The 21,701-nt window shown below is 61.0% G+C and overlaps 1 protein-coding gene across 2 annotated transcripts in view; it reads left to right on the forward strand.

The window, feature by feature from the left end:
- Positions 1 to 21,701, forward strand: part of CARMIL1 (capping protein regulator and myosin 1 linker 1) — a 138,929-nt gene that overhangs the window by 49,626 nt on the left and 67,602 nt on the right. For both annotated transcript variants that reach the window (XM_054564707.1, XM_054564708.1), the window contains exons 3-11: positions 897 to 947; positions 4,827 to 4,886; positions 8,813 to 8,934; positions 11,321 to 11,418; positions 11,683 to 11,753; positions 12,059 to 12,132; positions 14,055 to 14,130; positions 15,755 to 15,843; positions 16,935 to 17,029. In XM_054564707.1, coding sequence (XP_054420682.1) covers positions 897 to 947; positions 4,827 to 4,886; positions 8,813 to 8,934; positions 11,321 to 11,418; positions 11,683 to 11,753; positions 12,059 to 12,132; positions 14,055 to 14,130; positions 15,755 to 15,843; positions 16,935 to 17,029 — 736 coding nt within the window. The remainder of the gene's footprint in view (positions 1 to 896; positions 948 to 4,826; positions 4,887 to 8,812; positions 8,935 to 11,320; positions 11,419 to 11,682; positions 11,754 to 12,058; positions 12,133 to 14,054; positions 14,131 to 15,754; positions 15,844 to 16,934; positions 17,030 to 21,701) is intronic.

Consider the following 21,701-nt stretch of genomic DNA (forward strand, 5'->3'; position numbering starts at 1 on the left):
CTTTTACAGGGAGGGGGTTGGCACACGGGCCGCCGGTAGGGCAGACGGGAGCGTTAGGGCATCACATACCTGCGCATGGTCAGGGAGTTGCTCTTCGCTCGGAAGGTGAACCGCGTGGACAACCTGGAGTTGGTCGTCTCTTCCTGGCCACTTCGTGCCCACTTGGTCAGAGGCCCCTCGGGGGCCGCAGTTTGACTGTTCGGGACAGGGCTGGTCCTGTGGGGGGCGCTGCTCCCCAGGGACACGGCTGCAGGGTGGAAGGCCAGCTGCCCTGCGCCCCCGTTCGTGGCCGGGGCCAGCTGTTTGGGTGCCTGTTTAGAGATTCGCTTTCAGGGTTTATTAGAGTGTGCGGGGCGCCTTGCGATCACTGAACTGCCGATGTTATAGCTGGTGCTATAACATCCGAAGCTGTCTGTCGTTTTTGTCACATTTTGTTCGAGTGTCTCTGTGACTTTGTTGCAAATGAAACACCCTCCGCAAGGCAGTGTTTCTCCTGTGACCGGCGTCTGTTGTGCTACCAGCGTCAATGGCCTGCAGGCTGTCACGCGATGAGCGCAGAGGATGCTGGGAAAGGGGGGCCGAGCCCAGGCAGGGGCTCCAGAGGGAAGGGGATGAGGGGACCGTGGGGCCCGGTGGGGGCAGTGGCAGCGATGGCAGCGAGGAGGGCGGAGGGGACGGTGGGGCAGGTGAGGGGAGACGCGGAGTCCGGCAGACAGACACGAAGCGGGAGCGCAGAGAGGGGCGGAGGCCAACACGTGAGGGGGAGAGGCAGGCACAGACGGACGGGCAGGCCAGGAGGGACGGGTCCTGCTGCGCACGACGCCCCCATCGGGCCCCGTGGGTGGCAGAGCCCCGCAGGCCGACCGCGCCCTCACGCTGCTGCTTCTGTCTTCCAGGTGCTCACGTCATGCCGTGCCTTCCTCCTCACAGCGCGGGTCCCCACCAAGGTAAGTGCTGGCGCGGGCCTGCCTTCTGGCGTGTGCACACGCATGTGCACACCGCACCACATGCACACGTGCACACACGGAGCACCACACAAGCACACACATACATGTATGCACCATGCTCACATGTACCGACGTGCACACATAGTACAGTGCACACATGCATGCACAGCGCACCACACTCACAAACGTGTGGGCACACACATACAGCACCACACAAGCACACACGGTTACGCACACACCATACACAGATATGTGCACACAGTACAGCGCGCACACATGAGCACACATGCATGCACACCACACTATGCGTGCACACACTGCACCACACCCACAAACATGTGCACACACACGTCGCACTACATAGAGCACACACTTGCATATGTGCAGGTACATGCGCACATGCTGTGGCACAGCACACAACATGCACACACACTGCGCCCCCACATGCATACCCACACACATGTGCGCGCACACACACACACATGTGCACTGTGCACACCATTGCAGGATCTTTGCTGAGCGTGGCAAAGGGGGCGCACTGTTTGCCAGTCGAAGGCGTAGGTCCCCGAGGCCTATGTTCTCTGATGACAGAAACGCCACATTTTATGACGTTTCCCTGAGAGGGAGACGCAGGCCCAGCCCCCTTCGATGATGCAAGGAGAGCCTGCGTGTCGTAAGTGAAGTCAGTGGCTGGGCGAGTGACGTTGAACCGCGTCACCTGTTGTCAGCGCTCCCGGGGCTGGAGAGAAGGAAGTGCCCTGACCGTCCCCCGGGGACGAGTCGGCGGCAGAAGGGGATGTCACGGGCTTGAGAAAACGGCCCGGCAGCCTTGTGAGCAGGAGGCTCCCGGATACGGCGCCACCTTAAATCACAACGCTGTCGCACGGTGGCAGGTGTGTTTCCTGTCGGGGGGTCACCTGCCTGCCGCGCGAAAGCCCGGCTCAGCCTGGCCGTGTTGGAGGTTTCCCTCGGCCTGGCTGGGGCACTGGGACGTGTGCTCTGAGTCCTGATACCGCCCGCCTCACAAGGTGACGTGCGTGTGGGTCCCGTCCCCGCCCCACGTGCCGCGGTCCCCGGGGCCGGGCGCAAACCAGCCAGTGACGCTCGCTTTCTGGGGAAATGATTATATTCAGAACAGCCGTGTGCCACCGGCACTGATGCGGGAGGGCACGGGTTTCTTTTTTCTCTGGGGGCTGAATAATTAAACACGTTTTCTTTTCTCTTTTTGTCGCTGAGCGTGCCCCCTCCCCCCACCCCGTGCGGTTGAACGCCTGGAGTAGAGGCGTCTGTCTCAGAGTTTAATCACAAAGCAGGGAGCTCCGCAGCCGCAGCCGGCGAAGGGACAGAACTTTGCCGCCCCCCGGGAGGCCCGACTCTGCCAGGGGTCGGGAGACAGGATGGGGGGGCCGGTAGGCCAGAGGGGTCTGCAGAGACGCTGGGTGGAGGGATACCCACCCCCCATTGTCAGCCAGGGAAAGGGCTGCCGCTGCTTGCAGGTTTGCCGGTGAAACTGCACAGGGCTCCCCGCGAGGAGCTGGGGGCCCAGGGTGTGCAGAGCATGTGTGCGCGAGTGTGTGGCCGGGGGGCGGGGCCGGAAAGTTCTCTGGGCCCGGGCCGGTGCGGAGCATGAGACAGCCAGGTGGTGGCGTGTGGATTTGCTGTCCTGCCAGTGGGATGGGACGGTCTAGCTAGCGGTGGGGATGGTTTGCGCAAACTCCTTCCTCTCTTCTACCCAATCACCAGTGGCCGTGGTTCTGCCTCTCAATCATCCCCGGGGTCCCAGCCGCCTGCGCGTCCCAGCCTCTCAGCGGCGCCTGCCTCCCCCCGCCTGGCGACGGCCTGCGAGCTGTCTCCGGGGTGGGTGCGGGGCCCCGAGAGCGAAGGCCTGGTCAAAACCGCCGTGGACGGGCCGAGAGCGGGCTCAGCCTTGCCGCCGCCAGGTGTCTGGGGTCCCCTCCCGCTCGGCCAGCAGCGACAGCGCTCACAAGGCCTCGGGGCCTTTGCCAAGGCTCTTCCTTCCGTCCCAATTGCCTTCCTACCCCGTCTTTGCTTGACGGACCGGAAGCCTGTGAGGCTGGGCTGGATGTCACAATGCATCCCCGGCTCCGGGCACTTTGCTGGTCCCAGAGACAGCCCTCAGGCCAGGGGAGCCTCTTAGCTGACCCCCAGCGGCCCTCCCCCGCCACGCCGGCCAGAGCTGTCCACGCGAGACGGTGCTGACGGCGCCAGCGGCCTGTCACGGCTGCGGGGTTGGGAGGGCGTGCCCGCTCACGCCCGCTCACGCCCGCTCACGCCCGCTCACGCCTGCCCAGTGGGATGCGTTCCCACACCTAATCAGAGCCCTTCTAATTGTGCTGCAATGTGTATCTCATCAAGGACATCTCACGGAGCCATGGATCATGGCTTCTAAAGGGGACAGGTCTCCGAAAGACTGAGCGTTGATAGGAGTGAACTTCAAAAACCATGGTCTGCTGAAGGCCGCGCAGTGGGTCGCGGCCGAGGGGCTGGGGAACGTGGCCGTGGAATGGGCGCCGGCCCCGAGGGCCCGGCCAGGCCTTGGGGTTCGCCCCGGTTGTCAGGGACGGACGGGAAGCCGGGTGCGCTGCGTTTCTCTGCGGCTCCAGGTGCCAGTGCCGGCGGGCGCGGGGCGTGCCAGCCATGGGCTCAACCCAAGCAGCAGCTTTGGCACGAAACCAAAGGCCGGCACACGAGGTTGTACGTGCACGTTGTAGATAGAAACAAATGAAGGCAGACGCGTGCACTCTTCAGAAAATGGCCCCCTGCTTTAAATGACCTCTGAGGACCCAAAGGTCTAGGTCCGATGCCTCTGGGCGAGGAACTCTCTGCTCTACTCGTCACGTGCGCGGCCAGCGCGGCGCTTGACTCTCGAGGGTGGGCAGGCGCCTCCCGGCCGTGTGCGCCCAGCCCCGGGCACCGTGGGCCTCCCCGCGCCGGCTGGCCGTCCGGGTCACGGGGACGGGCCTGCCCTCCGCCTCCTGTCCCCAGCGCTGTGCTCAGAGCCCTGGACCCGGGCAGCCAGGGCCCCCTTCTCGGGTGCACCCCGCACACGCGTGACGGGGCGGCCCCACCCCCAGGAGCAGAGCAGAGGGCCCGTGGGCTGGTTCCGGGCGGTCTTCTCCCATTGCATTTCTGGGTGGAAGGTGAGGACAAAGAGTCGGTCCCCACTCCGTCCCCGTGGCCTGTAGGCGAAAGGCTGCAGGACCGGGCGAGAGATTAGTGGCCGCCGTCCAGGAAAAGCAGGCGTAAAGTGCGAGGCTGGACGTAGTTTGAAGAAAATTAATGCCAGTCACAGGAGAAGAGTGGAAGAAACCTTTATTACTGAACTAAAAAGGAAATAAGTCATTTACCTACATGCAGAGAGAGCAAAGACTTTTATTCAACTCTGTGTTTCGTTTAAACATGGCTGAAAATTCCTAAATACGGTATTTGTCTAAACCCATTTAAAATACGCGTCTTTATGGAAGCTGGTGGAGGGAGGGGTGACCCCAGGCAGGGGTCAGAGTGTGCCCGGTGAGGCCGGGGTCGGCCAGGAGGGAGACGGACGCCGACGACACCGTGACGTGACTGAAGCAGAGGTTTGAGGTAAAAGAAACACGTGTGTTTAGAAGGCTCACGTGACACTTTCATTTCTAAATGAGTAAAACACCCGAGCAGAAATAGAGAACCTTTCCCCGTGTTTGTCTCAGGATGACATTTAAGAAGCCGGACACGCGCTGTCCCGTTGGGGATGCGCCGAAGGGACAGCAGGCCCGCCCGCCTTCGGCCGCGGCGGCCTTTCTCATGGCAGTGTTTTTACCTTGAATTGTGCTCTGAAATCCTCACGGCAGGTCTTTGTCTCCTCTCCTCCCCCAACTGCAGCTCGAGCTGAGCTTCAGCTACTTGGACATTCACGGCATCACCTGCAGCAGGCCCGCCCAGGTGAGTGCGCCCCGGAGCCTGGCCGCCGCGCCCGCAGGGCTGCGGACGCAGGGCGGGGAGGTTCTGAGCCGGCTGTGCGGGCGGGTCAGCGGGCTCTGAGACGGAAACCTTCTCCGCCGCTGCCGGGGGCGGGGGGCCCCTCAGCGCCCCGCCGGCGGCCTCCCCTGAGAGCGCCCCTCCCGAGGGGCTTCCTACGAGCCGCGGCACCGGAGCGTCCTGGCTGCCACGCCAGGACTGTGCCAGGGCTTCCCGGGGGCCTGGGTGCGTTTTCGGTCTGCGTGGGAGGTAGGCTTCTGCAGCCGGCTTTACGCAGCCAGAAGGAACCCGCAGGCACTGAAGCGGCAGAGGGGTAGGTTTGACACACGGGTCCCCACGAAACCGTTCCCGCGATCAGCGCCCTGAACACGGCCGTCCCCGCAAAGCCTCTCGGACGCCTGCCCGCCCTCCCTCCTGCCCTCCTCAGCGGCAGGCCCCTGCTCCCAGCTGATCCAGAGGAGGTTTCCTTTTCGAGAAGTTTCCGAGAATGGAATCTACAGTGTGCACCCTTTCGGTCTGCCTCCCTCCTCGGCGACCCCGGGGCGAGGCCGCATTCCCCGGCCGCACGTCCGTCGTGCGCTCCTCTCCGCGGCCGCGTGGCGCCGTCGGCGGGCTCTCTCGCCGGGCTCTCTCGCCGCTTGCCCGCCGGCCCCCCCCCCCCCGCTCACAGGCCCCCGGGTTGCCTCTGGTCTTGGGCTCTGAGTAAGGCCGCTGTGAACACCAACGTGCATGTCTGACTGGACACGGGCCCTCGTCCCCTGTGGGTGATGTCTAGGCATGTGGCCGCTGCAGCGGACAACAGACGCGTGCTTGGCCTTTCAAGAGGCTGCCATGCCGCCTTCCAGGGCAGCCCTGTTGTTGTCCGTCCTCGCCGGCGGGGAGAGAGGCCCCGTCCCTGCCACCGACCCCAGTGCTGGTGTGTCCCCTGCACCCTGCGATCTGCTCTCTTGGGCGTGTGGCTCCCTGTTGGGGTTTCCTTCCGTGTTTCCCATGTCGCGGAAGGTGCTGAGCGTCGTTTTGTGGCTTGTTGGCCATCGGGTGTCCGATCAGGGATTGGTTCACACCTCTTGCTGTTTCTAAGTCGAGGTCCTTGTTTTCTTACAGTTGTAAGAGCGCGTTGTCCGCTCGGAATCCGGGGGTTTATCAGATGATTTACTCCTATTTTCTGTCAGTCTCGGCTTCGCTTTCCATTCTCCTTACGGTGCCTTTCCAAGAGCAGACGTTTCAAATTCTGATGAAGTCTAATATCTCAATATTTTCTTCTACGGGTGGCGCTTTTTTATTTTTTTATTTTATTTTATTTTTTTTATGTCAGAGTGAATAAATCTTTGCGTGACCCAAGGTCACAGAATGTTTTATGGTGAGTTTCGTAGTTTTAGGTTACACGTTTCGGTCTACGGTCCGTTTTGGTGTAATTTTCATATACACATCAAGCGCCGTGGGGCTGCATCGGCGCTCGGTTCTGCTCTTCTCTGTGCGCGTGTCTGGGACGTCCACGTATCCGGTGCCATTCGTGGGGAGGACTGTTGTTTCGCCCCAAACGGGCTTGCGCTTTCCGCGAAGGTCAGCTGTTCCTGCAAACGCTGGCCTGTGCGTGGACTCGGAGCCCTGTCCCTCCGGTGTTTGTCTGCCTCTGTGACCCGTGACGCTGCCTGGATCACTGCAGCGTCACAGGGGGACTTGAAATCAGAAGGCGTCGGCCCTTCGGCGTGGCTCTGCCCGCGCAGAGCGGTTGCGGTGACTTGGCCCCGGGACGCGGGGCAGGAGTAGGACTCGGGTTACTTTGTCCCCACGGGGCCGCCCCGGGGGAACGGGCACCCGGCCCCGGAGGCGGCCCCGCCCCGCTGCGCAGGCCCCGGTGGCTCGGTCGTGTCCTGGGCAGCTTTCAGGGCACAGGTCACACACACCCTTTGACAGGTGGGTTCCTGCGTCTCCCCTGTTTCGGATGCTATCGTAAGTGGCACTGACTTGAAAATTCAGTTTCCCACGTCTCTCACGGGCATCGGACTGCGGCTGAGCGCTGCGCGGCGCCCCTGCTCCCGGCCACGCTCCCGCGCCGCCTCTCACCTGTCCGTCCCGGGGGCATTTTGATAGCGAGCCCCCCGTTCCCACGGACGGCGTGTCCTGTGTGAGGCACACACTGCTGCTCCCTCCCTCTCCGTAGGGACGCGGTTTACTCCTCTCCTCGCCCGGCTGCAGTGGGGGACGGTCCTCGCAGGTCTCTCAGCTCCCGCCCGCCCGCCTGTCTGTCTGTCTGTCTGGGTGTGAATCCATGTGCGTCCTCAGGGCCACGAGAGCAGTGGGCAGGCCCCAGAGGTGAGGCAGTGCTTCCCTCCGAACACCCGCACGGACCGTTGACCGCGGGGGCAGGACCTCTGCAAGCTCGTGGCTCCTTCCCCATAAGCAGCCGGCTGCGTGCGGGCCTCGGCCTGAGCCGGCCACGTCCCCGGTGGGGCGCGGGGGACGGCGGCGTCCTTGCGGGCACGATGCCTCTGCTGTGCCATCGATAGCCAAGTGCTGGGTCTGCCAGCGTCTGTGAAACAGCGACCGGCCGGCTCCCGGCGTGTCCGCAGGTGACCGCACGCCTCAGCCCGTCACCTTGCGCGGGCAGCAGCCGGCACGAGGCTGAGGAGAGGCGATGGGGACGGATGTCCCTTCTGTCCTCACCTGCAGGGAGCTTTCCGGACCTTTCCCATGAGGTGCGGTCGTAGCTGCGGGTTTTTCGTAGGTGCCTTGTGTCTGGTTGAGGGTGTTCAATTCCTACTTTGCTGAGAGTTTTTGTCAGGAATCGGTGTTGGATTTTACCAGAGGGTTTTTTTTTCTGTCTGCTGGAGATTATTGTGTTTTTAAAAAAATGTTTGTTAATGTGATGATTTACATTGATCGATTTTCAAATGTTAAATCGACCTTTCATTTTGGGGTTCACTCCATGTGGTTAGTCGCGTGCTACGCTCGTTCCCCCAGTGCGGTTTTGGACAAATTAAGTCCCAAGAGGAAGTAACAGTGCGACAGTCTTCTGAGGCAGTAAAGACCCACGGGGAGCGCATTTTGTGTGAATATTTTTGAGCTCCTCGACAGTATTTTATTTTTCAGTGATGGAGGTTGACCCTTTTTATTTGAAATGTGTCCGTAATCAGACTTGTCTCTTTCACAACCTGCTTCCTGTCTCGGGGGGAGGCGGGTCTCCCCGCCTCGCTGGGCCAGCGCTGCGGCCGCGGCCCTGGCGGGGCAACCCGGGCGAGCCCGCCGTAACTCCGCAGCGGTGGCGTGTGCCGGCTCGCGCGCGCTGCACCGCACAGGCCTCTAGTACCTGCTGCCGCTAGCACAGCCCTTTCCGGGGTCCCCTCGCGGGATAAGGGGAGCTTTTATACGCGTTGGATTGCTGCTTTGTTACCAGGCTAAAGCTTTTACCGTTTCACTTAGATATGTCATAAGGTTTGTTGTTCTGAAACAAGTGTAAAAAGCGAACAAGGTCCCCGCCAGGTTGCCTGAGGCGCCCACGGAGGGGGCTTCTCGCTCGCTCTGGGCGGCGGGGCTGGCCCGGCGCCCCCTCCACACAAAACCTCGGTGAAAAGGGGTCGTGTGTGACTGTGGAACTTGACCCCGAGTCGCGCGGCGCGGGGTGGGGCGGGGCAGGGCGGGCTCTCAATCCGCAGCTGGGCCCCGTCGTGCCACCTGCTTCGATGCTGGGGCACCTCCGACCACCTGTCCGCCCTGGACCCCCACAGCCCGGTGACTCCGCAGCGGCTGGCGCTGTTTCAGGAAAGCACCCAGAGACGCGGGGCTTGTGTTAGTGGGCCCAGTGTGAGCACAGCGCGCGCTCGTACGGCGACAAATCACAGCGACGGGTCCTGACTTAGCGCTGCCCCCCCCGCCCCCCGCTCTTGCAGATGGTTGTGGAAACCGAGAAGTACAGCCTGTCCCTGCGGATGGCGTCGCCCGAGGACGTGAGTGAGGTGCTGGCGCACGTGGGCTCCTGCCTGCGGAGGACGTTTCCCGGCCTGTCGCCTGTGTGAGTCCCGGGGCGGCGGGCGGCCTCCCTGCCTCGGCCCGTGTCCCCGTCTGAGGGGGGACTCGCGCCCCACCCCCCACTGCCCGTGCGAGCTCTGCGCCCAGCTCTCCGCAGGCGCGGGGCCGAGAGCTGGGTGCATGGCTGTCGCCTGCAGTCCGAACAGGGACCGAGCTTCGTTTCCCTTGGTTTCATTTTCCGATCACTGAGAGGAAACCTAAATAGAAAAAAAACAAAACAAAGACTAAGCCTAATAATTAGCCTCTTTCCCTTTTCTCTCAGTCCTCTGAGGCACACCTGGGCGGTTTTGGCGATCGCGCTTTGTTTCTGTGTGTGAGGTGTTTGAACTCGGGATGGCGGGTGCGGGTTTGGGCAGGGCAGCGAGCCCTCTCCCCGAGGCGGGGGGCCTGGCCGCCTGCAGTGCAGGGCGGGTGTGTGGGGAGGGGGAGTGAGCCTCAGCCGTGTGCGCCGGGAACGCCGGACTTGACATCTGGCTCATCCAGCGGGGGACATCAGGTAGCAGCCGGGGGCGAGGCTGGGGCTCAGACGGAAGGCCCAGGTCTGGGGGTGCAGCGCCTGTGACAGCCGCAGTGTCAGCCTGGGCCGATGCCTGGCGGTGACGTGGTGCCCCTAGAAGGGGGAGCGTCTAGACGGGGAGTCCAAGATTTGGAGGTCGCGTGAGGGAGAGGAGCTGCAGAGCGAGCCGGGGAAGGGTCCCCGTGGAAACCCAGAGCCCGGGGACCCTGCTCCGTGGTGCTGGGCGCTGGGCGTGCCGAGGGCAGAGGCTGTCCAGCGGGTGGTGCTGTGCAGGGCACAGGTGGCTGTGACCCAAGGCGCAGGGCTGGGCAGGGCGAGGCGGGCACCTGGTTGTGGAGGGACAGGTGGGTGTGGCTCCCCGGGAACCGGGAGGCCAGATGCAGCAAAGGTGTTTGAGGAATTGCAGGGCTTCCTGTTTGCATCCGGAACGGGAGGCAGCAGAGCACGTGGCTGTGATGGGGGAACGGGAAAGAGGGGTGGTCGCCGGGCCGGGGCAGTGAGCCAGCAGCATCCTGTGGTTGGATGGCCGCGGCAATGTGACTGGGAGCGCAGAGCGAGGGCAGGCGCAGCTGCAGCTGCGTTGGGGGCCGGCCACAGCCCAGCCCAGCAGACACGACTGGCGACAAGGCTGAGGTCCAACTGCAGAGGCACTAGGGAGCCAGGGAGGGCTTCTGACCTTTAGAAGAAGGTAGATTCCGTCCCACAGCCCTGCGTCCTGGACGTTACGAGGGCCTCGAGGTCGGACTGGCGGCTGTGAGACGGGCCGGATCCTCCAGGGGTGAGACTCTCGGCAATAAACTCACTTCTCGATGCCTCAGTGTCCCCAGCTGTGGAAGGAGAACACTGCTGTGAGTGCAGCTTTGTGAGGATTCGGTTAACTCTGGAAACTGCTTGAGGGCTGCCCTGGAAGCCTCACGGGAGACCCGGGCCGCCGGCCACCCGGCCGCGTCAGAACAAACGCCCACGCTGCCAGCCGGGAAGACGGAGATGTGGGCGGGATTGCTTTCAAGTTGATGATTTTGACTCTTATATGTTTACATGGGAGTTGATTGCATTGCTGTAATTAGATTTTTTTTTTTTGGCTGTTGTTAAATGGGATAATAACACCTTTTCAGGTGACAGAATATCACCTTCTCACATGACTCTTTCATGCTTCGTTGTTCTTCGCTCTGCGGCGTGTGAAGGTCGGCTGGCCATGAGCACGGGTGTGGTAGGTCAGTGTGTCGTTACTGCTGGCGCAGAAGTGGCTCGGGGAGTCCCGCCGGGGAGTCAGAAGCCGACTGAAGTATGAAACGGCGAGGCTATTGTGAAGACAGGGGCGAAATAGGGGTTTGTGGGAAGCAGGCGGTGGCAGCCCCTCCCTTTTGACGGCGGCAGGGGGCGCTGTGGCGTGGCGTGGCATGGCGTGGCGTGGCGTGGCGTGGCGTGGCCCGCACCTTGGAAGCAGGGGCTGCTCTGGGGCCCGCGGCTGGGTGACACTAGACGCGCCTTGGGAGTGAATTTTAAATAAATCAGTTCGTGTAAATGGATTTAAAGGACTCAGACTTTTTCGTGTGAGCAGTTGGGCCTGAGGTCGGGTCGCGAGCTGTGTGCGCGGCCCCTGGGCCGCTGGTCCCCCCGGTTTCCTGCGTCTGGTGCGGATTTGACGCCCCCGGGGTGGGCGTGGCTCCGCTGGGCGGGGCGGGGCCGTGGGCCCGCAGGGACTCGGCTTTCCCGGTCCCGGCGCTGAGGCTCCCTGCAGCCACGCCGCGTTTGTTTCTAAAAGAGGCCTCTCCCGGGACCGATTTCTACGAAACCGTGGCGGGTGGTGGGTGGCGGGTGACGGGCTCTGTTGTCGCTGCCGCTCTTGCAGGAGGATCCTGAAGAGAGTGTCCATGGAGCCGGCGGAGCGCCTGGCCAGCCTGCAGGCCCGGTGGGACAGCCAGCCCGCGCCCGAGCAGGGCCCCTGCGGTGAGCCCACGTCTTCAAGCCAAATGGAGGCGGCTGCCGGGGGTCGCCAGCCGGGAGGCGCAGCCCGTTCCTAGCGTGTCCCCGCAACGGCGCGGCTGGTTCGGAGGGGTAATTAGCACGGCCAGAGCGGCCGGCGGGGCGCCCCACGTTTAAGCGCCGCTGCGTCCCGCCGCGCGCCCGCCGGCATCGGCCCTGCCGGGGCTTTCAAGCTGAGCCTCCAAACCCCGTCCCCGAAACCCCGTCACAGGTCTGTTTCTGTTCCAGGCGGGTTTTCTCAGATGTACGCCTGCGTTTGCGACTGGCTGGGGCTCCCGTACAGGGAGGAAGTGCAGTGGGTGAGTGCGCCTGTGAGCGCGTGTGCACACGCTCTCACACACACGTGCACGCGCACACATGTGCTCACACATGCACAAATACTCATGCACATGCGTGCACACTCACACACGCTCACACACACACGTGCTCACAGACTCTTGCTTTTTGTCTTGTTTCTTTCTCTTTGTCCCTGCCTTTCACTTTTGCTGACCACCTCCCTGGCTCGGTGACCGTTGCCTGGGTCACTGTCTGATGCCCCCACACCCCCCGTGCTGCCTGGTCATTGGCCTGGGCTGTTTACGTGACTGAATTGTATTTCCAATAGGACGTGGATACAATCTACCTGACACAGGACACGCGGGAGCTGAACTTGCAGGACTTCAGCCACCTGGACCACAGGTGGGCGCCCCCTCCTTGCCCTCCCCCTCTCCAGCTGGGCCTCCGGTCCCCTGTCCTGCTGATCCCTAGGGGCCCCGTCTCCAGAGAGCCCTTTACAAGGGGGAATCAGGAGCATCTAAGCCTCTCCGGGCTCTGCCTTTCAACGGGCAGTTTCAAGTGTGTGTGTGTCACTGTGAATGCTTTGGGGCAGGGACGCCTGTGCGGGCCTGCGCGTGCAGTCCGAGAACGCGCCGGCGTCGACTGCGGAAACAATCTAATGCTCAGGTTCCTAGACCAGCTCCCCAGGCCGATGTAATGGAGCCGGTGTGTAAAAGGTACTTCTCTTTTAACTGATTTTTTCCTAGGAGAAAATTTTATGCTGAAATCCTAACAAACGACTTCGTTCATAGTTTCTTTATGGATCTGGAATCCACATGCCTGTGGAAATCGTAGCCGCCTCCGGCCTCACTGATAGTGAAATAAAACCGCAACCCCTGGGACCAGGCCCCTGAGGGACGCTTGGCGTTGTGACCTTGACGTAAATAAATTCAAGGCCGAGGCCAGTGCGCCCAGGCTCCAGAGAGGAGCTCTGCTGGGTCCGGGCGGGAGACCTGGCCTAAAACTCACCACTGGAGACAGTAAATGCCTATGATGTCATAACTGATCCGAAAGATGCCATGAGAACGGCCAATTGGGTAGATGGCCCAGAATCTAGAGTAGCAAAGAATTTGACAAGCAATTTAGACTTTTTTGTTTTGGCATTTTACCTTTTCGAAATGGTCCCCGAAGAGTAGCTGTTTGTTTTCGATGTCCGAAGCAACAAGAGCGTTCCCAGCATCTGAGGAATCATTCCGAATGCGGCCTCCTGGGTCGGTCTGAGGCATCGGCGACGCGATCCAGGCCAGGGCCCGGCCCCCTGAAGCTGCGGCATAACGTTGCGTTTCCAGTCGCCTTTCTTTCCGCCTTTCTCTGCGGTTTCAGTAAAAGTTTGAGTCTTGGCTGCTTGTCACGCCCTGAGCGCAAAACTGATGACGGCCCCACCGAAGCCACAGAACTGAAATGAGGGAGACTTGGTTTTCAAAGGACATGAACCTGGGGTGGCGGGGGACGGAGGTTGGGGTAGCAAAGGGTCATCCAAGACAGTAAGACGGATGTGGAATAGAGATGCAGGCCGTGTGCTGGCCGGGGGGCCTGGGGCCCGTGCGCAGGGCAGTCTGGGATGCGGGTGCTGGCCGACGCGTGGGTTTTCGTAGCCGGACACGGCAGAGATGGGTCATTCAAGGAGTGAATGTGCTTCTGTGTGGCGAGTGGAGAGCAGTGGCCTTTTTGGCTGCAGGCTGAGTGAGGGACATGGTGACCGGAGATCAGGCTGGAAAGCCAGGTGGTAGCAGGTGTCGGAGGCAAAGACGCCCTTCGGGGCTGGAGAGCGAGTGTGAATCCCAAGAGCACGTGCACCTGGCCTGTCCCTTCCACACAGTCAGGTTCCGAGGACCGCAAGGGGGTGCCCGGCAGCGTTAGGGCGCTTGCTAAGCTCCGGGAGCCATCCGCCGTCACTCTGTCAGCCGGGGCACGGGCCTTGCAGACAAATCCTCTGACGAGAGGACACAGGACACACGTGGTGGTTAAAGCTCACGACGAGCGACCCGAGGACCCCCGTGAGGAGTTAGACGTGCGGCTGCTCTGAGAGCGGGCAGGCCGTGCAGGCAGACACCGCTGCCAGCCTCTCCGCTCTGGAAACAGGAAGGAGAGTCCCCACACTTAACTTCGGCTTTCAGGAATTCTGCTTACATCACACAGAATTTAACGGCTGTCCAGCGGCTGAAATAGTTTTAGCCGATGTTGTGTTTGAATGGGAATAATGGACGTTGGCAGGTGACCTTGGGGTCAGGACCGCGGCTGCTGTCGGAGCCCGGGCTCACGTGTTCTGTTGCTCCTGCCCCTAGGGACCTAATCCCCATCATCGCGGCCCTGGAGTACAACCAGTGGTTCACGAAGCTGTCTGCCAAGGACCTGAAGCTGGTGAGTGCCTGACGCCGCCGCGTGCGGCACTCGGCGAGGCTGGATCTCAACCACCTGGCAATTATACCAAATATACATTTGTTTGTCTACCGTACTGGTGAGCTGCGTGCACTGTATTTCTTGGGGAGATGTTTTCCTATAAGCGCTCTTGCTAACATTTCCTGAGCTGTGCAACACGAGACGCTTTAGAGAAGCACTTCGTGTTTTCAGCTGCCTCAGGCAATTCTGCTGACGACTGGAAAGACCCGGTGCGCGGGCTTTGCGCCCATGCCTTCTGTTGGCACAAGGTTTGAGTCAGGCCTGCCCAGCTGCAGGAAGCAGATGTTAGGTTCCTGGTTTGCATCCCCCGCCACGGAGCTTCCCCTCCTAAGCATTTAGGAAACGGTTACCAGGCAGACTTACGATAGCAGCGCTGAGTTTTCAGATGAGCTTGGGCACCTGTTGACGTGTAAGCAGGAGGAAATCAAAGTAGAATCGGTTAGTTTTCGTAAGTGTGGGGGAGCCCAGGGCTCGGCCTGTTTTGCTGGTGAGGCTAAGGGCCTGCGAGAGCTCCTGTGCGGGTTCAGGGCCGCTGCGTGGGCGCGCGCTCGCCCGAGCATTGGCTTCCTCTGCTCCACTTTCGGACGAGGGGCGTCAGAGGGTTTTTGGGGGGCTCTTGCATTCAAGCCGCCAGCTCTCAGCGGGCACAGAGATGGGCAGTTTAAGTGTATCGTGGGGAAGAGGTGGAGCTGGGGCTCAGACGTACATCGGGGGACTGTGAGGGCTTGCCCTTGGCTGGGGCACGGGCCACGGGTCCCTGGGGAGAGTGACCTAAGGCGCTGCCCGTAGGGCTCGGGGCTGAGCCGACGGGGCCCATCACACGCCAGCGAGGTGGGAGGAAGGGGCGTGGGCTTGGAGACAGACACCGGGTTCAGATTCTGACTCTTGGTACAAGGCCGTGCGACCGCAGGTCAGTCACGGGGCCGTCAAGGCCTCAGCTTCCTGCGCAGCTGTTACTGGGAGAGAGCGGGAGCTCCTGTCTCGTTCATTGGTAGCCGGGGCTGGCGGTTGTGTGGCTCGTAATAGCTACTCAGTAAAAGTTGGTTTATGGAAGGGGTGCCAGGCTAGTGTGCTGAATGAATGAGCGGGCGGCGCGGTGTAACTGCTTGGCGGGTTACTGAGACCCGTATGGGAAGCGAATGGACATTCTCACGGTCACCGCCATCACCGCCATCACCGCCATCACCGCCGTTGCTGCCTTGTAGTCTTTCTTCTCCGTCTCGCTCGTCCCTTCCTTTGGGAATTCCCTTTGGTTCCCCCAGGACTGGGTGCGGTGCGGCTCTGGGCGCCCAGAGCATCGCCCAAAGGACCTGATTGTTCCGTCCTCCACGGAGTGTTTTCTTCTCTGGTTCCCCTGCTGGATGGCACGTTCTGGACGGCAGGGACGGGTCCTTCCTGTCATTGTGCCCCCGCGACCCCCGTCATGAGGGTGCATCCTGGCGGGTGCCGAGTCGGGGTTTGATGGGTGGACGGACGCGTGATTGACTGATGGGACCGCAGCGTGGCGGCTGCGTAGGTTGTGGCGATGACGTGAGCTTGGTTTCGGCGGACGCACGGCCCGGTCAACAAACGTGTTCTCTTGCAGTCCGCGGACGTCTGCGAACACATCTTGCGGGTGGTGAGCAGGTCCAGTCGACTGGAAGAGCTGGTGTTGGAAAACGCTGGACTTAGAGCGTGAGTATTTTCCTGCACGTGTGAATGTGTCGCTTTAGAACTTTTTGCCATTTTCCCTACAGTTAATATACAGGTAAAGAAAAGTAGGCTCCTCACATAGAGACTGTCATGTTTTCTAAGGGAAAGTCCCTGGAACCCCCATCCTGACCACAGAGGGGCGGATTTGACACCACTGTTTGCTGTTGCGTCACAGGATATTTCGGGCCATGCGTGGTGTAGCGGTCAAGGGCCCGGGCCCCTGAGCCAGACGCCCCGTGGCCTCGGCCAGGCTGTTTCAGATCTTTGTGCCTCCGTCTCGTCAGCTTTGAAACAGAGATAACGTTAGCACCTTCCTTCTAAAATGACAGCTCTGAGAATAAACGAGTTCGCGTACGCAAAGTGCTTAGAAGAGTATCCTTCCTATTCTAGCTGCTGCGTTAACCTGTTTCAGCAGTTGCCGCAGGACCTGCTGCATGTAGTTTCACGCCTTCGCTGCGGTCCCTGCCGGCTGCCTGCCTCCCTCCCGGACCTGCACTTGCGCTGTCTTCGCCTCGTGGTTCTGCGGTTGCTGCCCCAGCCCGTGTGGGGCGCAGCAGAGCTCGGGTCTGAGGACAAAGACTTTGGGGCTCCTCAGCGGGGAGGCTGGCAGCGTCCTTGTCACAGCGCTCAGGGTGTTGCTTTCAGTTAAGCAGCCCTGAGGCCGCCACTCTGATTTCTGCGAGAACGTGGTGCCAGCAGTTGCGGCCGTTAAACTCGATGGCCAGAGCGGTTGGTTTGCGTCCACCGGCGCTGCTCTCAGCCATGCAGGGGCCCATGGGGGCTGTTCAGAGCACCCAGAAATGCGTCTTAACGGGGCAGTTACCCATTTTCTTCTTGAGTCGGAATGTGGGTTCGGCCCATCACAACGAACCGTGTTGGGCTGTGACTTTGCCGATTCTCAGACGAGGTCTTACACTCACGCAGCGCAGAGTGGGTGCCAGCAAACAGGCGCCGCGCAGGCCAGTGCTCAGAAGGGAGCGTCTCTCGTTGCCGATCCCCCTTCAGCGGCTCTGGCTGCGGGTGTCGGCGCGTGGCGAGCCGTGCGACTTCATCTCGCTGTGCTTTCCTTGCAGAGACTTTGCACAGAAGCTGGCCAGCGCGCTGGCGCACAACCCCAGCTCAGGACTGCACACCATCAACCTTGCTGGCAACGCACTGGAGGACCGAGGTACCGTGGCGTCAGGCTTCGCGTGAGCCGGGCCGGGGGGCAGGGTGGCTGGGCTGTCGTGACGTGGTAACTGCTGGTTCGCTCTTGTTGGCTCTGGTCCCTTCCAGCCCTGGTGGACGCGCTCACGCCGACATTCTGGAGTGACACCAACAGAGGAAGATAGTGTTTTCGCACTATTGTATTAGGTCTTTATCACTGCGTAGCACACGCCCACCAAGCCGGCAGCCTACGGCGACTCCGGGGCACCATCCCCCTGACGGCCCCTGGCCCAGGTTGGCGGGCCCGCTGCTCAGTCTCGCGAGGCTGCCACACAGTTGCCAGCCAGGCTGTGACCTCCTGGTGACCTGGGGTCCCCCTCAAGCTCACCGGTAGGGGAGTCCCCTTCAGGCTCCAGGAAAGAGGGCCCTGTGTGCTGGCTGGTGTCCGGCTGGGCCCGGGACCCCTCCCAGGCCTCACCATGGGGCCCATTCTGCCCCGGCACGGGCTGACTGCGGTCCCCCGGCCGCCGGGAGCGCACCCCACTTTTTAGACAGAGCGGCTGGTTGGGTCAGGCCCACGTAGGACACGCTATCTTTTGATGAACTCGCGGCCAACTGCTGGGTAACCGAGTCGTGCTGGTGACACTCCATCACAGTCCTCAGATCCCCTGCCCCTCGGGGACGTCCTCTAGGGCGCGCGTGACCGGGGCAGGCGTCTTGGGGAGCTTCGTACACATCTGCCAACTGCAGACGCCTTCTGATACGTCACGAGATTTGAAAGTGAGATTCGGGAGGCGGCGCAGGGCGCGCACTCAGGGCGCGGTCGGGGTCTCGCCGACGGCGCCCACCGGGAGGGGCCCGCGGGCGAGCGCAGCTGGGCAGGCTGAGCGGGCAAACAGCTTCATCTCCGCAGCACTTCCTGATTTCATGGCCTGTCGCTAACGTTTCCCAGCCAAGTGGAGACAGGGCTTTTCCTCTTGGAATGTTGTGTATTTGATGAGGATGAATTATTAAACTGAGCCGCAGATGCTGGTAGAGACACTCCATCTGCTTTCTGCTTCTGACATAGACTTGGCTTTTCCCTGAAAAGATAGCCGTGCGGCGTCGGAGCAGCTGTTTCATGAGCCACGTCCCAGCCCCTTGGAGAGAGTCTAAGGGGAGGCTGGGCAGAACGCTGGACCCCACGGGGCGGGGTGCGGGGCAGCTCCTGGGCTGGGCCGCGGCCGGGGCCACAGTGATGCAGCCCCGGTGATGCAGCCCCGGTGCAGCGCGTCCCTGGGCAGAGCCACGCCGTTAGGAAAACCCACACAGTGGAGACGGTGACAGCGTGGGGACCGCGGGCCGCCTTCCCAGGGGCCGCCTCGGTTTTGTTTTCGTGACGAGAGGGACTCACAGTCAGCGTCTGCCAACAAGGCAGGATCGGGTCCCGGGGCCCATGACACCCAGGCGAGCGTGAACACGGGTCGCAAAGGATGGGAAACGCCAGGGAGCTCGGGTGCTCGCCGCCCGCGAGCTGGTTGTGGCGCGAGGATCCTGCTCACCGCGCCAGCTCTGCTCCTTCCCGGGGCCGTGGCGGCAGCGGCGGCTGGGACGGGCCGCGTGGCTGCACCTGCCTCCGCGAGGCCCGCGGCTGCGCGCGGCCTGGCTCTGGCTCGCCTGCTGGCCGCGGGCCTGGGGGGTCTGGCCCTGCTCCGTGGGCCGGGGCCGGGCGAGCATCTCCAGGGCGGTCGCTCTGCCCGGTTCACACGCCACGCCCCCAAGTGCTGCCCCCGCACGCTGTGTTTTCATGGCATTTTCATGACCTCGGCCTTCTCAGGAATGTCTGTCCTTTCTCCTCCCCTCCCTTTGTTCTAAATTTGATTATTTTGTTTGGAGATGATTTAGAATCCTGCCTCTGAGTGTTTTTCTTGGGCAAATGTTGACCTGAAGTACCCACATGTTTTTCTCGGGGCCGGCAGCGGGTGGCTCTGATTTTATCTTCCAAATAAGACGCGAAAAACAGATTCGGGAGCTGCCGCCTACAGCTTCCTGTCGACCTCGGAGTGCCCGCCGGGGGTCTGCAGCCGAAATCAGTGGGCTGTGTTCGGGGCTTTGCCACGTTCCTGCTGGGCTTCCTTGGACAAGTTACCTAACATCTCTGTGTCGCAGTTTGCTTGTCTCTAAAACAGATAATAATAGCCCCTGTCCCCTGGCGTGCCTGAGAATTGAGTGAGAAAAGGGCCCGTCAGGGGTACGAATAGGCTGTCACCAGGCGCGTGCGTGAGGTGCGGTCGCTTTCCCGACCTCGTTCGATTCCTGAAATAGCCCCGTGAACCGAGACAGCGCGGACAATGTCGTTCCCTCTCATGGGTGGAGAAAGCGCGTGTTTCCGTGACGTGCAGAGCCTGTGGAGTCGCGCCCACGGCCACTCGTCAGAGGCCGCCCCCCCCGTCCCCCCGCCGTCGGGGGGTTTTCCGAGGAGTCCGTCAGCCAGGCCGTTGGGGCTCCGACGGTGGCCGCGGGGCCCGACCTCCTCGGCACGTGAGGGCCGAGACGTCGGGCCCCATGACAGCCCCCGGCTTCTCCGGAGCCCGTCAACGCGTTTTCTTGTTGAGTCGCCTCACTAGTTAAAGACGCCAGGTTTGGTGACAGTTACAGCACAGGAAGTTGTTCTCTTCAGATTCGTGACAGCAGACATAGTTCACGGACACTTTTATGGCCACGCAAGGGAAAGCGTGATTGTAACAGCGGCCCGGGTGTGGATCTCGGGGCGTCGGGCAGGCGGGCGCACTGACTCCACTTTCTCCGCGGCTCTTTTATTCCTCAAGTCCTTGTTCTTGGACCTCGTTCTCGCAGCCTTTGTTTTGAAATGGAAATACTTCCCTGCATTTTATTTATTCCCTCGCTCCTCTTAGTGTTTCTGGGCGCGGCAGAGAAGCCACGGGAACTGGTCGGGACCTGAACGGCTCACACCCGCCGCCTGACGTGGGCCTGTTCCAATCTATAGTCTTCCTACCAGAGGAGAAAGAAGCCTGTTGTTCCCCGTCGCATGTTGCTAGAACCCCACAGGCAGGATTCTGTTCAGTTATTACTATTGGTGCTTTCCGTGAACACAGGCCTTCTTAAGCCTGCTTCCTACCGGGTGGGATCACTCTGATTCCAGAATGTCCGCTGCGAGAATGGGCTATGGTGCCGCGACAGGTTTCTCAGTGCGTGCATGATTAACAGTTAAATCCGCGATGTCGCATTTAATTTCCTGTGTTTATAAGTTAATAACAGTGGATGGCAAATTGCAGCACTAAACATTTCATAATTACTTTTTGAGTCGGTATGCATATTTCAAAGCAGAGGGAGCTGTAATTGTTTTGTTCTGAAAGGAGAAATAAAAACGAGAACATTTTTCTCTCCCAAGGTTGACACAGACTGCAAAAATAAGTCACCAAAGGGTAATCCAACCCGGAAAGTCTCCCAACAGAAGCTTTTAGTGGTAAACTTAGTCCTAATTCCCAGCACAGGTGGCTATGTTTCGCTTTATTTTGGGGGACAACGTGGAATAGCTTGGGCTGAACAGTGGCAACCCTTTCCTGTTGCCTCTTTGTGGGGAACGCATCCTAGCTGGCGGGTCCCCGCGCGGCTCTGTCCGGCGGTCCCGCAAGCACGCCGGGCGCGGCAGCGCGGGGCCGCTGGTTTCGTTTTTCCCGAGGGTCTCGCTGCCAGCGCCTCTCAACGGGGTCACGTTGCCAAGATCCCGAAAAAGAAGTCGGCCAAAGTGGGGACCCTCTGTGTAATAGTGTTACCTCTTTTTCGTGGGTCAGTTCTCTTTTAAAACAAAAAATCGACAGTGCGGAGCCGGTGAGGCCTCCATTCCGCTGGCCCTTTGCCTGGGTGTTTCTTTAGAGAAGGAACACAACAGGGCAGTGGCGTGCAGATACCTGGGGACTGAACACATTTATCAAGAAAGAAGCTAGTGACGTAGCCTGCCATTGGACAAAAACTACCTGAACCAGCGAATCTTGTACCTGCGCCTTTAGTCTCCTTCACCTTGAGTCCTGTTTACCTAAAGCAGGTAAAGTTTCCAGCTTTAGGAAGCGTTCAGTCGGGTGTGCCCCGCACAAAAGGATTTACGACGGTCACGTCCTCAAAGAACAAAGCAAAACCACTCCCGCCAGCCCGAGTGCCGTCCGCCCGCGGGCCTGAAGGTGAGCGAAAAGTCTCAACTGCGCTCCGACTGCGAGGCTTTCAGAGCCGTTCGAAGGTGTGCAGCTGGGCTTGGGAGAATTTTTTAAACATGGTTAAGCATAAAAATACATAAAAGAATTAGTCACAAGGAGGCAGCGATGACTTTGATGAAAACTAGGAAGTGAGACTCCGGCATCTAAGACCACAGCCAGGTTGAGAGGGAGGCACGGAGATTTCCCACCTACCCCCTGTCCCCACCGTGCCCAGCCTCCCCGTCACCAGCACCCCCGCCAGAGGTCACACTGGTCACGGCGGGGGACCCTGCAGGGACCCATGGTCGCCACGCGGAGTCCGTGGTTTACATTAGGGCGCCCCCTTGGAGCTGCGCGCTCTGTGGGCTTGTCCGAGTTGATAAAGGCGTGTTGGTTGCTACAGGGTCGCACGGAGCGTTTCCACCGCCCCAAAATCCTCTGTGTGTCCCGTTCATGCCCCGCCCACCCACCCCCACCCACGCTCCCTGGCACCCGCTGATCTTT

This window comes from Pteronotus mesoamericanus, unplaced genomic scaffold, assembly GCF_021234165.1.
Source record: "Pteronotus mesoamericanus isolate MK-2021 breed Mesoamerican mustached bat unplaced genomic scaffold, CSHL_Meso_final scaffold_99, whole genome shotgun sequence".
Lineage (NCBI taxonomy): Eukaryota > Metazoa > Chordata > Mammalia > Chiroptera > Mormoopidae > Pteronotus > Pteronotus mesoamericanus.